General features: G+C 42.0%; 1 protein-coding gene across 5 annotated transcripts in view; it reads right to left on the bottom strand.

The window, feature by feature from the left end:
* Window positions 1-1,276: 1,276 nt before the first annotated feature.
* Window positions 1,277-16,928, bottom strand: part of WDFY4 (WDFY family member 4) — a 229,534-nt gene continuing 213,882 nt past the window's right edge. For 4 of the 5 annotated variants that reach the window (XM_072994857.2, XM_078390636.1, XM_078390638.1 and 1 more), the window contains 3 exons: window positions 13,571-13,658; window positions 3,547-3,658; window positions 1,277-2,563 (listed from right to left, as the gene is read on the bottom strand). In XM_072994857.2, coding sequence (XP_072850958.2) covers window positions 2,497-2,563; window positions 3,547-3,658; window positions 13,571-13,658 — 267 coding nt within the window. In that variant the 3' untranslated portion in view covers window positions 1,277-2,496. Of the gene's footprint in view, window positions 2,564-3,546; window positions 3,659-7,505; window positions 7,674-13,570; window positions 13,659-16,928 lie in introns of those variants that run through there. The other variant, XM_078390637.1, reaches the window with a different exon arrangement.

Consider the following 16,928-nt stretch of genomic DNA (forward strand, 5'->3'; position numbering starts at 1 on the left):
GAGATATTTAAAAGGTGTGACTCCCTCCTGGGCCTCTACTTGCGAGAATGCTGACTGAGCTGACAAACAGAGGCTGAAATACTGTCTGTAGCCTCAGCCAAAGCACGTGGCTCGGTGAGCTAGCCATCTGGCTGCAGAGCCAGAGGTTGGGAGTCCAGTTCTCCACTGTGCCACCCAGAAGAGCCAACCTGTGTGGCCTTGGGCAACTCACCCAATCCTGGGATCCCTCCAGAAGGCAATGGCAAACTGCTTCTGAGGAACCTCTCGTACCTGGGAGATCCTGAAAAGGGTTGCCATAAGTCAGAAGTGACTTGATGGCACACGATTATTAACTTTCTGAGAATTACGGCAGTGGCACTTCGTTTACCAGGGATGAATGAAGGGACAGTATCATGCCTCGAGATGCAGAAACAGCAGTGTGCTTGTTTTGCTAGCAGATGAAGGAAGCCATGGCGTTGGCAGGAAGGTATGGTGGCTGCAAATTTTTTAAACGGAGGACACAGAAAATGGTTGGGATGGGAACGAAGTGGATGGAGCTAGACTAGACTAGCATGGCCATTGCAACGCTCCCACACACAATGCCATGGGCGAGAGACTGATGTGGTAAATGCCTATGCAGTGTTTTGTAGGGCAGGATCAGTCTTCTTGCTGTGTTGTTGAGATCGACTCTGTGACTGAAAGGAGGCGACCCTGCTTGCTAACCAAGACAAAGCCATGCCATCTGTTCTATTGTACTCTAGGCACAGAGACACTTCAAGAAGCGGACAGGCGAGGTGGGCTTTCAGACAGAACAAAGAAGCACATAAGGTTGAAGCACTGGAGGTTCCTGAATACGCACTAGAGACCCCAGGACCCAAACTGAGCAAAGAAAAGTCGTGGGCTAAGTTTTAAAGAATACTTGAACTTCTGAGATTTGGTCACACAATCCTTACTTTGTCATATAGATACCTTCCCTTTAATTGAGGTTTTTGTTCTAGGCAATGATGAAGATATGCCCAAAATACAAGGCAGCAACAGGTCAGAAGTTGGTCAAGATCAAGTCCAAGAATGAAATCTGACTGTTGGTCCCAACTATCAATAGGACTTGTATCCAATGAGTCTATTGTCCTTTGAACTGACAATTAGATTTACCCAGTATCTATTCCTTCTGACAGTTCAAAAAGATGTGAAACGTCTGGAACCTGTTCCCTGAAGACATCCGTCATTAGACTTTGCTAGCACAGTCATGTCACATGCCCTTGGGCCGGCAGTACAACATTTATCCCTACTCCCTTTAGGGAAAAAAAGTGATTTTATTTTCTTTAGTACAAAAGGCATACATGATATACACAGAGCATTCCAAGGAAATGCAGTCTGACCCCACCCCATGAAAGAATAAATGTTCGAAATCTTGGTAGGAATAATACCATGTCCCAAATACTGATCAATGGCAACTGCACCGGGGTGGGGTGGAGGATGAGTGACAGGGTGGAAAGCCTAAGGCCAAAAGGTCATGGGCCAACACACACAAGACAGAATTTACCAAGTGTCTTTCCATAAAAGAGTTGTGGTGCGTTTGAGATTGGATTGTGACTGTGACACTAGTGTAACCCTTCCTGGTTGATCTGCTGTCTCCATCCAGTAGGCTCCCATCAAGGCTGCAGAAGGACAACAGCACAGGCTGAAATGGTTGCCCCCTGTCCCCTGAGCACCACAATCTCAAGGGAACATTTTTCAAAAAACAAAAACAAAACAAAAACAAAACAAAACAACAGAACACACAGGCATTGGCTGATCTGGTGGTGGATCTTTCACACCATATATATAGTTTGGTTCTCAGATGGTATGTTTTCTTCAACTCAGGTAGGTCTGATCACATTCAATGTAGGGCTAAAAAAATCATCCCGTCATCCCTTTGTCTTGCACAAAACTGGACATTTCTGGCTATAGGGGTCAGATAAGAAGAATTCAGTGAACTCTTCCGGGGTTGGGGTGTTTGTCACTTGAAACTTACTTCAGGTGACCCCAGAGTTTTCTTGGTTTTGAACTTTTCAAAGGGACTCATAACACTGCAAGGCTTTTAACAGCATTTCCTGAAATGCCCCACAACTAAATGTTGGTTGCTTAGCAACATGAGGAATGAACACGAATTTTAAAAAGTTCAAGACAGTCCTCTTGGCTGCCTCAAAAACCTGAATAGAATAGACACTAAGTGAAAACTCCCTGCCTGAAAAGTTCTTCAGACTTTTTGAAAGACATTTTTCTTTCATTTAGCCCTAATCCCCATCTGAGTGTCTGGGGAAAAAAAAAAAGATCCAGTCCAGCTCCAGCTCATACATAAGTTTTTAAATGCTGGGCTGAGTAGCTGCCCAAGGTCTGCATTTTTCCCTGTCTCACAGGCAATCCATAATAATAGTGTTCTGTCATTATGTCCCAACCCTCTGTGAATTCCACAGCTTCGTGTGTTCATATGCTGAAGCCACAAGGCCACCAAGGAAGATTTTATACTTCTTTTTCTTATTCATCTGCTGACCAACAGTGGATCTTTCCATGTTCATTGCCAGCCAGGATCTTGGAATAATTCCTTGTGGAAAGAAAAGACAGAAGGCATTTAGAAGTAACATATTAGGTAGTATAAATAATGCTTGACACCATCCTCCATGGTATTATGGTGCATTCAGTGCACCGCTCATTGGAACAAAATTACTTTAAATAAGACCTAGAGAATATGAAAGTCAGTGATAACTTTCCAAAGATATGGCACACATTTGCAGTGCCGAGCCATTGTTGATAGAGAGACCAGTCCCCAGAAACATGGAAAGATGAAAATCTATTGAAGAACACTTAATAACATTTACCTTTCTTTCTTCATACGTGGTGCAGTCTTTCATTAGTCACAGGACTACATGCTTCCATTGTTTACTCAAACTAGGGGCCAGCAAATCTGTTTCAGTTTTGTTTCATTTCTGTGGATTCCCTCTGCATATCCTTTCCCTTCTTGTTTCGTACTGGATTGTAGAACATTGGGATTTTGTGCATGGAATTTGTGCTCATTTTAAATACACTTTCCTTATTGTGCACAGTTTATCTATTTTAGACAAATTCCCCCTCAAAACTACACCTAGTGAAATATTATAGTCTCCCAGCAAGAATTTTCCCTCTCTGCTTGAAGCACCTGGGACCAATTATAGCTGGTGGCCGAGAAGATCCATGTGAGAAAACATGGTAGCCTGGCTGATGGCTGATTTTTACTGGAAAAGCAATCTGGAAAAGGAAGAAAAGCTTTTAAAAAGACGCGGATGCTTTTACTGGTGCCCTGAACAACTTAGAACTTTAGCTTGCCCTGGGAGGAATGCCTTCATCATTCTGTAACCTCTAAATAGGGATGCAAAACATAGGAGGGCATTCACTGCCTGGTCCTATTTAGCATCTATCATTCCCTATCCTTTTTTTGCTAGTAGTAACCTAAGAAAAGGCAAACACTTCACCCAATGAAACCATACAGTCACCAAATTTGCTGCTGGTGTGCCCTCTAGAGTGGCCGGCGATGTACTGCAAGATAATTACCTGGAAACAGCTATGGTTGTGACAGCGGGCATGATTTTTCCAGGTTTTTCTGATGGAGACATGCTGAGATCCAGCTCTTGACAGAGGACCAATGGCATTTCCACCTTATTGCCTGTGGTGTGGTGAAACAGAATAATCAGAAAACAGCTCATGTTGGGGATTGGAAAGTGGGTGGTGGCAAATGTTATTATTTATAGCCATCAACTTGTTAACTGGAGAACAAATATATTTAATCCTGGCCTGTGCTACTGCCAGCAGGGTCGGTCCCAATTGAATTTGCAGGCTATGATAGTTACATGTGCTGACGCGTGGCTGTATCAATTGTGGGCTAAATTGGATTTGTGTATTATTGCTTTCTAAATTGCATGCCTAGTTCAGCAAAACTGTTCATCAGTGCTTACTGTCTCAGTGCTTAATAAGAAGCCCCAGAATACCTTGCTGCTAGGATATAATGCAGATCATAATTGCCCAGTTAAAACAAATTACATGAAGTCCTGATATTATCAACTTATCTAAATCTGTTTATAACACAACCAATAATTAAATGCCAAGAACACTGTGCAAAAAAAAATGTAACTCAATCATTGTTACTTCAGCCTTTTTAAAGATCGCATTTTGGATTAATCTTCTTTCCCTTCAATGTTACAAAAGCTACTGGAGATTGTCTGGCTCTGAAAAGACTTTGAAAGCAGAAGAGCTCTGTGGAAATACAGTAACTGCCACAGTTAATTCATTTAGTTAATTGTGAGAAATCTGCAGGAGGTATTATGATGGATGCCATAATGTTAAAAATCAAACAACTCAAATACTTCACAACCATACAAAGCTACTGAACAATTTGAAACAAAAATCACAGACTGAGGGACAAAGAGGAGTGTTACATTAATGGAATACCATGGAATATGCTGCAGTGTTGTTTGCACAGTGATTTAAAGTCATGAGGGTGTCAGGTGGTTGTATATTGCTGTTTGAGTCTCCTGTGGGTTTGAAAGAGGGGGGCTCTGTGTGTGTGTGTGTGTGTGTGTGAGAGAGAGAGAGAGAGAGAGAGAGAGAGAGAGAGAGAGAGAGAGAAGGATTTCAGTTTCCATGTACCCGTCCCTCCTTCCTTCCCTTGGCTGTGGTTCTTGTTGCTGCCACCGCCTCTCCCACCACCCACCACCACAATTTACACCAACAGAGGGGGCTACATATGCCAAAATGGTTGAAATAAATCACTTTCACAAGCAATTTAAAATAAATCACCCTCTGGCAGAAGAAGATCTTACCTCACTTTACAACCAAAAAACACACAATTCCCAGTCATTCCCGCCCCCCCAAAAAAACTGCTTCCATTTACATCATAGAGAGAATTTATTTCAAACCAATGTTATTAAAACACACCCCAGTAGTTCTTATTGTCAGTGGCACCGAGATCTAAGTCAGATTAGAACTGAAACATACACACAGTATATATGTATTTAGGGATACTCTCTTCCACTGATATATGTATATCTTTATTGTGCTAAGAATATCTAACTGCATTCAGGGCACATCTTGGTTCAACATGACATGAGCCTTCTAGTTCAGCAAATCTTATCTGACACAAAGCGGTTCTATGATTAGAAATCTTTCCAAACAAGAGCTGAACTTGCATTTAAATATGCAGAGAGGTTTATTAGAATTACAACCTCATGTATTAAGTTTTATATCCATTTATGTGACTTATACAAATTAGAAACTCCATAATGGGGAAAAATGCTTTTTGATGTGTGTAATAACCTCTGCACATACACGAAAAAAACTCAGTTTGTAAACCATTATGAAGAGTTTGGAATGTTAGTTTCGTAACTTAATTAGTTGGTGTTAAATGTTAGAAACAGGGAAATTAGTGAGAGGTAGTTTGGCATCTTTGCTAATTTGATTTGAGAAATTATATATCGCAATTATAATTATAACTTATATATCCTGCTCCTGAGGTCAGAGTTCTCACACACCTGTCCTCCCAGAACAGTTGCTAGTTGGCACACCAGTCTACTACAGAGATATTTAGGGGAAAGGCCATGCACATCATCCCAGCTTAATTTCTCCACTTGCTGGTCTTTCTCAAATATAGTCTTCAAAAGCATTTTCTAAATTATTCATAAGAGACCAGAAGCAAGTAGTTTCCAGTTGTGCCAATGCACCATGTAAGTAGGTAGGACAGGAATTGGTTGCCTGAAGAACAGTAAGGCTGAGAGGAGGTGAGCAACTTTTTACTAAAACTGTACTTTCAGACAAAACTTCTGCAAAAAGAATGCATTTGGAAGTGGTCAAAGAATAATTGTGCTACTAATTGTAGTAGCCTGATGCTGTTGGATGGTAGCTCCTTGAAACCCTCATTATAAATTGTGCTTTTTGGAATTGTAAACCTTAATAAATCTCAAGACCAAGGTTAGGAATCACATTACTTCTTATGAGGAGCTGTATTAGTGCCTTCCTCTCTGGGAAGGAGGAGTGTGGACACACAGACATAACTTAGGTATGATTTTAATTAATGGCATGTCTTCAGACAAATGTTCAAAAATGGGTCAAATCAGGGTTTTCTGTGTGATTCTTTGTGTATTATTTTTTATTTTCCTTTTCTTAGTTCCAGTTGTTGGGCATCTTTGATTTAAAATGTTTTAACACCCAGAATGCCAGATTGAACATGTGAGGATGTTCCTTGTGGGCAACTAGAGGCTCTTTGCCAATATAAAACAATTCAGCATTTTAAAAACATTAGAAACAACATAAAACATTAAACTCAACAACAAAAAGAAGCCTAACAGTCTATTAAAGCCATTTTTAAACAAAACAAAACAAAACAAAAGAACAAAGATCCAGCAATATACAAGTATTGCCACTGTCCCAGACATGGATCAGGTTGGAGTGCCACCATAAGGGCACCAGGCGGGTTGGCCCTGATCGATGTACCCTTCATTTGGACATGGACAGGGCTGGAGTGGGCTGGCACATCACCAATTTTAATGAGCAGAAAATCCATTGGTGTTCTACTTAGGATGTAAAATAAATAAGTGATTTTTGTTTTGTTTGATTAAATAAGAAATTAAGTTATTGTTGGCAATTAATGAAATGTTAAAGTGTTAATCTAAGTGCTTTATTTCTAAGCTTTGCAATTATACAGGTGTGGATGTTTTATGTGCATATGTATGTGTAGCTGCTGCATATGCTATATTTCCTCAGGATAAAATCTTGTGCCATTGTCATGTACAGTATCTGGAATGCTGGCATTTTTGTTATTTCTAAGCTTTAAATCTTCTCCTCTGAATCTAGTTGTATTTGTCCTGAGCGGCTCAACGCACTAGCCCAAGGACTGGACTGACAAAATATTTGCACTGGGAGCCCTCTACTGGCTTCATGAAATGCTGACAGACTTTCAGTGTTACTCCACAGACCAAAATGATGCAGAATGGAGATAAGCTTTCTTTCCCTCCCTTCTTGAAACAGAGATTTGTGCATATGTTAAAAACTGTTCTTTTTTCTTTCTCTGTAGGAAGCTTCTAGTTATATATTAAAACATGCACCAAATGACAATACTTTCTCTTTGCCACCACTGGAAAAGGAAGATTTTAAAAAACAGAATGGAATTCTATGATTAGCACCTCTTGAGGATGTCTCTTGACTTTTACATTATTAAGAGATCACATTTAGCTGTGAAATTAAGACACAGAACTACAACTTAAATGATATCAGTCCAGCATTTTATAGCCTCTCCAGAAACCACATTAAATATGTCCACTGGGATACCAGTGTCATGTACTCCGAATCATTGGAAAAATGAGCTACTACATCCTGTCTGTTGAAATAATTAACAATATTGCATGCAACTTAATACTAGTTTTGTGGAAGGAGAGAGCTTTCGAAAATTATCATGACTGTCTTTTCCCACTAACCAATTAGCAGATTCTTCCCTTCTCTTTTTGTGGTCATTTCTGCTTCCAGATGAATGTTTTACTCTTCTTTCTTTCCTGATCTTTTGAGAAAAGCAGACATTGTTTCTCATCACTCCTGACCTCTTGTCATGTGGCTGCAATGACAAACTTAAGCCTCCCATAATGGTCGAGGCTGGGATTCCTTTCTTTTATTGTTCCTTAGTCTTCTGACTGTATCTGAAGAAATAATTGTGAGTAAAGGATTTTTAAATTATTTCTCAAGTTAGTTGTAATGCAGTTTCTTACAAACAAAGGGGGCTGGGACAGAAGCTGGGATTTTAGTTATTCTTGCTCCACATTTCTCTGTGTTGTAGTTCGTTTAGTTTTTTTTACTTTATACTCTGCTGACCAAGGGAATCAACCAAATTCCAGGAAAAGACAACACTATCCCCACTGCTGCATTTTTCAAATCCAGGTGAGTAAAGGCACAAAGTCTCAGCATCTACAAATCAGAAATAAATGAACTGAACACATCCAAAGAAGGGCACCAGTCTGGAATTTAAAAAGAGAATGTCAACCAGAGATAATGGGGTGCTGTTAATAAAGCTCATGCTGTTAATGCCTAAAATAAATTCTAGCCAGCTTGTTGACATTTATAAAAAGAGGTTCAGTATAGGACTGCAGGCACAATTTAATGCTGAGTCAGCTGAATCACTTTCTACCACTATTATGGAGGTAGAGGTGAAAGTAGGTTCTATGGCTTAGCGAAAAGCTCACTGAGTTGTCTTGAAACTCAGCATTCTTTGAGAGGTTGGTTTGATGGTGATCCATACCAATTCTGAGACTGAAAGACTGAAATGTCCATTACAGGACTCTGAAGTTTGATAAGTGCTGTTCAGCACTGCATTTTCTCCCATACACTTTGCTGTGGTTAGAATTTGCTGCCCAATTTCTCTGCTTCCATAGCATCTTTCTGGAAAAATGTTTGGTCAAGTTAAAGTGATGTGTTGTCTTAGTAGAAATTGGGCATAAACATACAATTACATATGTAATTGCAAGCTGCAGTGCCAAATTCCACAGATCATCTCTGTTCTTCTGACTGAGGACTGATGGACCTTCTTCATTTTCAGCCCTTTAATGAGAGACTTAGGGTAGAAAGTTTGAGAACCCCTCCTTTACAGTGTCGTGCTAATAATACTGAGATCATATATTTGGTTTCCACACAAGCCAAAGACTGGGCAGGGGGATAACTTTGTTTTTCTCTCTCCTTTCCGTTTCCTGTCATTGCTTCCACTTGTAATCTTCCCTCCCCTTCCTCCTCAAGTCTCTCTAGTGCACACCAGCTAAGTCTTTTAATTCAAAATTATCTGAAAAAAAAAAAGACAGCATTCTTAGACATAAGCAATGTGCTCTTCCACTACAGCCAAACAAGTGGTACTGCAAAAGGTTTGCCCCAGAACCGTTTTCATTCTTCAGCATTTTCTGTCCCCCATTCCTGGTGTAGGAAATGGCAAGCCACTCCAGTATCTTTGCCAAGAACGCCCCATGATCAGAAACAAAAGGCTAAAATATAAGACGCTAGAAGATGGGCCCCTCAGGTCGGAAGGCGTCCAACATGCTACTGAGAAAGACTGGAGGACAAGGACAAGTAGCTCCAGAGATAATGAAGTGGTTGGGCCAAAGCCGAAAGGACGCTCAGCTGTGGACGTGCCTGGAAGTGAAAGGAAAGTCCAATGCTGTAAAGAAAAATACTGCATAGGAACCTGGAATGTAAGATCTATGAACCTTGGGAAGCTGGAGGTGGTCAAACAGGAGATGGCAAGAATAAACATCGACATCCTGGGCATCAGTGAACTAAAATGGACAGGAATAGGTGAATTCAGCTCAGATGATTATCATATCTACTACTGTGGGCAAGAATCCCGTAGAAGGAATGGAGTAGCCTTCATAGTCAACAAAAGAGTGGGAAAAGCTGTAATGGGATACAATCCCAAAAAATGATAGAATGATGTCAATACGAATCCAAGGCAGACCTTTCAACATCACAATAATCCAAGTTTATGCACCAACCACCATTGCTGAGGAGACTGAAATTGAACAGTTTTATGAAGATTTACAACACCTTCTAGAACTGACACCAAAGAAAGATGTTCTTCTCATTCTAGGGGACTGGAATGCTAAAGTAGGGAGTCAAGAGATAAAAGGAACAACAGGGAAGTTTGGCCTTGGAGTTCAGAATGAAGCAGGACAAAGGCTAATAGAGTTTTGTCAAGAGAATAAGCTGGTCATCACAAACACTCTTTTCCAACAACACAAGAGGCGACTCTATACATGGAAATCACCAGATGGGCAATATCGAAATCAGATTGATTATATTCTCTGCAGCCAAAGATGGAGAAGCTCTATACAGTCAGCAAAAACAAGACCTGGAGCTGACTGCGGTTCTGATCATCAGCTTCTCATAGTAAAATTCAAGCTTAGACTGAAGAGAGTAGGAAAAACCACTGGGCCACTCAGGTATAATCTAAACCAAATCCCTTATGAATACACAGTGGAAGTAAAGAACAGATTTAAGGAACTAGATTTGGTGGACAGAGTGCCTGAAGAACTTTGGATAGAGGCTCGTAACATTGTCCAGGAGGCAGCAACAAAAACCATCCCAAAGAAAAGGAAATGCAAGAAAGCAAAGTGGCTGTCCAATGAGGCCTTAGAAATAGCAGAGAGGAGAAGGGAAGCAAAATGCAAGGGAGATAGGGAAAGTTACAGAAAATTGAATGCAGACTTCCAAAGAACAGCAAGGAGAGACAAGAGGGCCTTCTTAAATGAACAATGCAAAGAAATAGAGGAAGATAACAGAAAAGGAAAGACCAGAGATCTGTTCAGGAAAATTGGAGATATTAGAGGAACATTTTGCGCAAAGATGAACATGATAAAAGACAAAAATGGGAGGGACCTAACAGAAGCAGAAGATGTCAAGAAGAGGTGGCAAGAATACACAGAGGAATTATATCAGAAAGATTTGGATATCCCGGACAACCCAGACAATGTAGTTGCTGACCTTGAGCCAGACATCCTGGAGAGCGAAGTCAAGTGGGCCTTAGAAAGCCTGGCCAACAACAAGGCCAGTGGAGGTGATGGCATTCCAGTTGAACTATTTAAAATCTTGAAAGATGATGCTGTTAAGGTGCTACATTCAATATACCAGCAAGTTTGGAAAACTCGACAGTGGTCAGAGGATTGGAAAAGATCAGTCTACATCCCAATCCCAAAGAAAGGCAGTGCCAAAGAATGCTCCAACTACCGTACAATTGCACTCATTTCACACACTAGCAAGGTTATGCTCAAAATCCTCCAAGGTAGGCTTCAGCAGTATGTGGACCGAGAACTCCCAGAAGTACAAGCTGGATTCCGAAGAGGCAGAGGAACTCGAGACCAAATTGCTAACTTGCGCTGGATTATGGAGAAAGCCAGAGAGTTCCAGAAAAATATCTACTTCTGCTTCATTGACTATGCGAAAGCCTTTGACTGTGTGGACCACAGCAAACTATGGCAAGTTCTTAAAGAAATGGGAGTGCCTGACCACTTTATCTGTCTCCTGAGAAACCTATATGTGGGAAAGGAAGCAACAGTCAGAACTGGTCATGGAACAACTGAGTGGTTCAAAATTGGGAAAGGAGTACGGCAAGGCTGTATACTGTCACCCTGCTTATTTAACTTATATGCAGAATACATCATGCGGAAGGCTGGACTGGAAGAAACCCAAGCCGGAATTAAGATTGCCGGAAGAAATATCAACAACCTCCGATATGCAGATGATACCACTCTGATGGCAGAAAGTGAGGAGGAATTAAAGAACCTTGTAATGAGAGTGAAAGAGGAGAGTGCAAAAAACGGTCTGAAACTCAACATCAAAAAAACTAAGATCATGGCCACTGGTCCCATCACCTCCTGGGAAATAGAAGGGGAAGATATGGAGGCAGTGTCAAATTTTATCTTCCTGGGCTCCATGATCACTGCAAATGGAGACAGCAGCCCTGAAATTAAAAGACGCCTTCTTCTTGGGAGGAAAGCGATGACAAATCTTGACAGCATCTTGAAAAGCAGAGACATCACCTTGCCAACAAAAGTCCAAATAGTCAAAGCTATGGTTTTTCCTGTCGTGATGTATGGAAGTGAGAGCTGGACCATAAAGAAAGCAGACCGCCGAAGAATTGATGCCTTTGAATTGTGGTGCTGGAGGAGGCTCTTGAGAATCCCCTGGACTGCAAGGAGAACAAACCTATCAGTTCTAAAGGAAATCAACCTTGAGTGTTCACTGGAAGGACAGATCCTGAAGCTGAGGCTCCAGTACTTTGGCCATCTCATGAGAAGAAAAGAGTCCTTGGAAAAAACCCTGATGTTAGGAAGGTGTGACAGCAAGAGGAGAAGGGGACAACCGAGGATGAGATGGCTGGACAGTGTCTGGGAAGCAACCAACATGAACCTGACACAACTCTGGGAGGCAGTAGAAGACAGGAGGGCCTGGCGTGCTCTGGTCCATGGGGTCACGAAGAGTCGGACATGACTAAACGACTAAACACACAAACACACACACACATTCAATAAAGGAAAAGAAGAAAAGTCCACTCTAATAAGGAGAACGCCCTTCCTTTGTATGCATATGCCCACACCCCATAGAGAGGACACAACCTTCTCCTACCCTGCAGACACCCTCTCTTCCCCCCCCCCCTCTCTCTGGGGACTCAGATTCTGAATACAGACATTGCATCTGGTCTGTTGAATTTCATTTTGTAAACTTCAGCCCGGTTTTCTATTCTATCAAGGCAATGTTGAATTTTATTTCTCTTCTGACGTGCCCTTCCCAGATTCGCGTCTTCGGATAAGAGTTCCTTCTACCTCTTCACGGAAGGGTTTGTCCACCCAGTGGTGGTGTTCCAAGTCATTCTGGGGATGTCATTTTGTTTTGTTTCTGTAGCTTTGAAGAGACCATTCTGGTATTTCCAGCCACACATGGTGAGTGCTGGATATACTGGATATTCTTTTGAGCTGTCCCAATACAGCCTCTTGCTACACTTCCTGACAATACAGATTGCTCTTTTCTCTCGCCTGTCTTCTCCTCCCTCTTCCCAACCCACCTCCCTCTCTCATCCCTTACTTCCTTGTCTTATCTGTCCATAGGGTGTGGAGGCAGAGAGTCAGAACAGCAGAAAAACCACACATAAAGGAATGTGATCAAATGACACATACACACCTCACACAAACTATGTGCCACCTGTTCATGGAATACAGTAAGGAAAGAAGTAGTCCTAGTCCCATACATGGAGATCCTGCACTAGAGTAAATAGGAGCAAAGCAGGGGGTAGAAAATACACAATCAACAGCCAGTGGTGTTAAAAAAAACCTGGAAAACAAGGATCTTCTGCCTCCTTGATTCTGCTGATGCTAGTTTCAGTCCTGTGTTGTACAGATATTGGGATGCAATACTGGCATCATGGGTGTAAGTAGAACAGAGCTCCATGTAGATAGGCTCTGTGCTGGATAAAATGTCTTTGGGACCAGAAGACACTACTCAAAATGCAGAACTACAGAGAAACACTCTAAGTGCTGGTTAACAATCAGTTGAAAGCACTCTTGACTTCTAGCCTCCATTTAACTAGTTCGGTAACCAATGTGTTTGTCTTTTGCCAAATGCTTTGCCAGTCTACATCCACAGCAGTCCCACTGTCCACTAACCTAACTACTCAAGAGGCAGCATGGGTTGAGGGGAAAGGGGATAAAAATTAACTTGGCAGGATGCATTCTTGACAAATTTACATGGGCCTCTCTTAATAGCTAGCTGCATTATCTAGAATTTTTTTTTCTGCTCTCAGGATCAGAATGACCATTCATAGTTCCCAGATGTTCCTTTTCATCCTTGGCTGGCCGAGACAAAATGTCTCTGTGGCTTTTCAGTCATCTTCCAGGATTTCGCCAGCCACGATCAAAGGCTGAGTGTTACAGAAAGCCAAAACTCTGTGGGAGGTACAGTACACTGGAAGCCTGGCATTACAAGCATTGAGAGCCTCCTCTGCTTTCCAAACCTGCTAACACATCCTCATCTCAATGCCTCATCCTTGTGCCAAAGCTATCCTTACCCTTGTTTGGCTGGCATTCAGAAAAGTCTTCCTGCGAGCTCATTGGGAAGCTCCGGTAAGGATGTGAAGTATTTTCAACCTTCCAGACCTGTAATAGTAGAGAGAAACAGATTAAAAGTGGGCTGTCATCCAGTTAAAGGAAGTTTAATTGATTGTTAGATTTGTAATAAATTAACCAATTAAATCTATTTGCATGTGATTCAAAGCAATAATTATGGAATACTGACAAGCAGATTTCAACTTGCAGCAACCTTCTCTAGGTTTTCTAAGAATTAAAACAGCCGTAAGTGGCTTACTAGCTCCTCCCGGTGGTGCTCTGGGGCCTGGCAGCATGCCCAAGGCCACACATGTGGCAGGGCACGTCAACTCCTTCAGCCATGCACACTCTGATCTCAGCTGGTGCTTCTCCCAGGAGGTACGGTGACGCTCCCAGTCCAAATGCTGCAACCCACTGAGCGTCACCAGCTCTTCAAAGCAACAAGGGAGGGGGATTTTAATGTTTAAAACACTGACAAGGAAAAGTGTAAAGAGTAACACACACCAAATGCGCAGCACAAAGATGGCAGGGCAGTGGTACTTCTCAAAAACCATGTTTTACCAGCAGTGGCAACTTTTGGTAATTAAAGACTCTCCTCTCTGTTCTGTTCCCTCATGGCTTCCTGGTGAAAAATGGGATTCCACAAGAGCCCCAGGACCACTGGGGGAAAATTGGAAATCTTTCGTTTCAAGAAAAGTTGCCACAGATTATCACCTCAGTAGCCTTACACAATGTAGCTCATGGAACAGGATTTCAGCCAATTATTCTGAATTTAAATAGGCATGCTACTATTATTTATTTGAAATCCCCCACACATTTAGCTTGAAAGTTTGAAGAAGCAGTTGTGAGCACATTGACCCGGGGACACTTACTGGGCTCTTGGGACTGGGCAGGACTCCTCACCACAGATGAACACAGTTGGGCATGCCAAGGCCTGACTTGACAACCAGTTGAGGGGATATTGGGAGAGGGATGTACATACATATCCCAGTCCCCATCACAGTCACACCTCTGCCTGCTTTCAGACGGTAACACTTGAATAGTGCTTGAGCAAGATGGCCTTGCCCCTTTCGCGGGGAAGGGAGGTTTTGCACAAGGGTGGTATCATTCAAAAGTGCCTGGAAGTGCCTGCCAGATGTCGAACACAGTCCCTGGCCTCTTCTCTGTTTTCCAAATGCACTCAGGGTCAGCAGGAAGACACTTGCCCTCCTCTCACAGCTACCTTTTAGGTTCTTCTAGGTCAACAGCTGCGAGAGACAAGAGAGTTTTTGGTCTCCCACCTTGCTCTTCTTCTTCCCGTGCCACTCACTAGATGAGGGGGAGATACGTAAATGTGCAGAAGAGGGCAAGTGCCTGCTTCGCTGGAGGTGGCCCCAGCCTAAACCCTGCACTTCACAGAGTCTCTAGTTCTTACTTAAGCTCTCTGACTGACTGACTGCATGCAAGCCACCCATGAGCTGTACTTCAGAGTGAAATGCTGAACGGAGTGGGCTTTAACGGCAAGTCATCAGACATGAGAAGGTACAACAGAGGAGCTTCTGAAATGAAACATTTGGGTTCACTGAAAGGACTACATTAGCAATCTGACCACCCTTGCTTTGGCTGGTAAGATTGGCTTCAACAGAAAAAGAAGTGAGCACCACATTATTTCTTGTAAGTAGTTCTCCAACTGTTTTCCTCCAGTGGGGTGGACCACCAGGGGGTATATTTACTCTTTATTTGTCAGCTACCTGTAAAATCTCACTCCAGCTTACTACCCTCTTTTCTGTTTTAGGGTTCCCAAACTGGGCACTGCAGCTCCGTGGGATGCCTGGGAACTGAGCCAGGGGTGCCATGGGAAAAGGGATGGAACATAGAGCCAAGAAGGCTGTAGAGGAGCTGTTCATTGCTCAATATCAAACAGGAACCAGAAGTGAAGGTTGTGTACCTGCCTCTTCTTGCCCCATCTCTACGGTCCTCAGTGTGAGTTCCTTGCATCAGGACCTGGAAAGAGGTGGGCCCCAGTGATATTGAGGGGGGAGAGATGGGGTGGCTAGGGAGGGGTGGCAAGAACCCTTATGGTGACTCCTAACAAGGGTAGCTGCGACCAGTGGTTAGCAAATCAGGGAGCTGCGAGCCCAAAATGTTTGGGAATCACTGCCATAGTTGTTGAGGGGAGAGTGATGCAGTGAACAAGTAGCTTGCAAAGAATGGCAGAAATCCTGTTGCTTAGCATAGTAAGCAAAGTAGAGTAGTCCCATTAAATCAATAGAGATCTGGTAAGTCAGTTCAGCCAATGAATGAATGAAGCAGCCCCTTCTTCCAGTGATCCAGTCAGCCCAAAGGCATTACAACTGCATGGCAGAGGAAAAGGTGGCTTACTGGGAAGGAACGCACACATTATTGGCATGTCTGGCAATGCATAATTTAAACTGCAATTTAAATCACTACTCAGAAAGACATGATTTGATTATGTGATTCTCTGGTCCACCCCCTCAGTGTAGTCTTGCTTGCTTTTACTTTAACTACTTCAATACATATTTTTCATAACTCAGAAACATGAATTTTATTTTTACAAAACTGATAACTTGTTACGGCAAGTTTTGCAAACCTTATGTGAACACCAGTGATTAATTCTGGACAGTGATTAATTTTGAAAAAAACTTTCAGTTTCGTTTTACAATTGTATCAGAAAATGAATAATCATTTTACTTATCAAAACTCATTGAAACAGACACTTGTGAAGGCACTGGAAAGCGAACAATCTCCAATTTAACACTCTCCGTTTCATGAGGTTAATTATGAATATTTGGAGGATTTTCTTATCATACTCTATTGGGACAACGTTCATCACCAGACAGATATTTATATTATTTTATTCAACTGAAACAATATTGTATGGTGCATTCTGGTTTCTTCAGTACCAAACATATAATATTGAACAATCATAGTTTTTTTTAAAAAATTCTGAAAATGTAGTTACGCATGCAGGATGGTTGATCTGTTGCATTACACAGTTGTGGAAGATTGAGCACTCCAGCAGGCTCCCACTTACATATCCAGTCTCACACAGGTTGTGAGATTGGTTGTACAACCAATTGTGTCAGTTGCTCATGCAGTGGGGATGTGCAAACCCAGGGAAAGCTTACAACATTTGCCTTACATTTTGAACAGGATAATATTCTTAAGGTTTCCCACCACCTGTATTTCAAATTAAGTTTAATTTTAACGAAATCATCATCAATGGACTCAGGATCACTGAAAGCAACCCTGAAGATTTTAATAAGCCTTCCAAGAATTTCCAACATTGTATCATATTGAGAGTTAAAAACACAATTGGAA

This window comes from Pogona vitticeps, chromosome 3, assembly GCF_051106095.1.
Source record: "Pogona vitticeps strain Pit_001003342236 chromosome 3, PviZW2.1, whole genome shotgun sequence".
Lineage (NCBI taxonomy): Eukaryota > Metazoa > Chordata > Lepidosauria > Squamata > Agamidae > Pogona > Pogona vitticeps.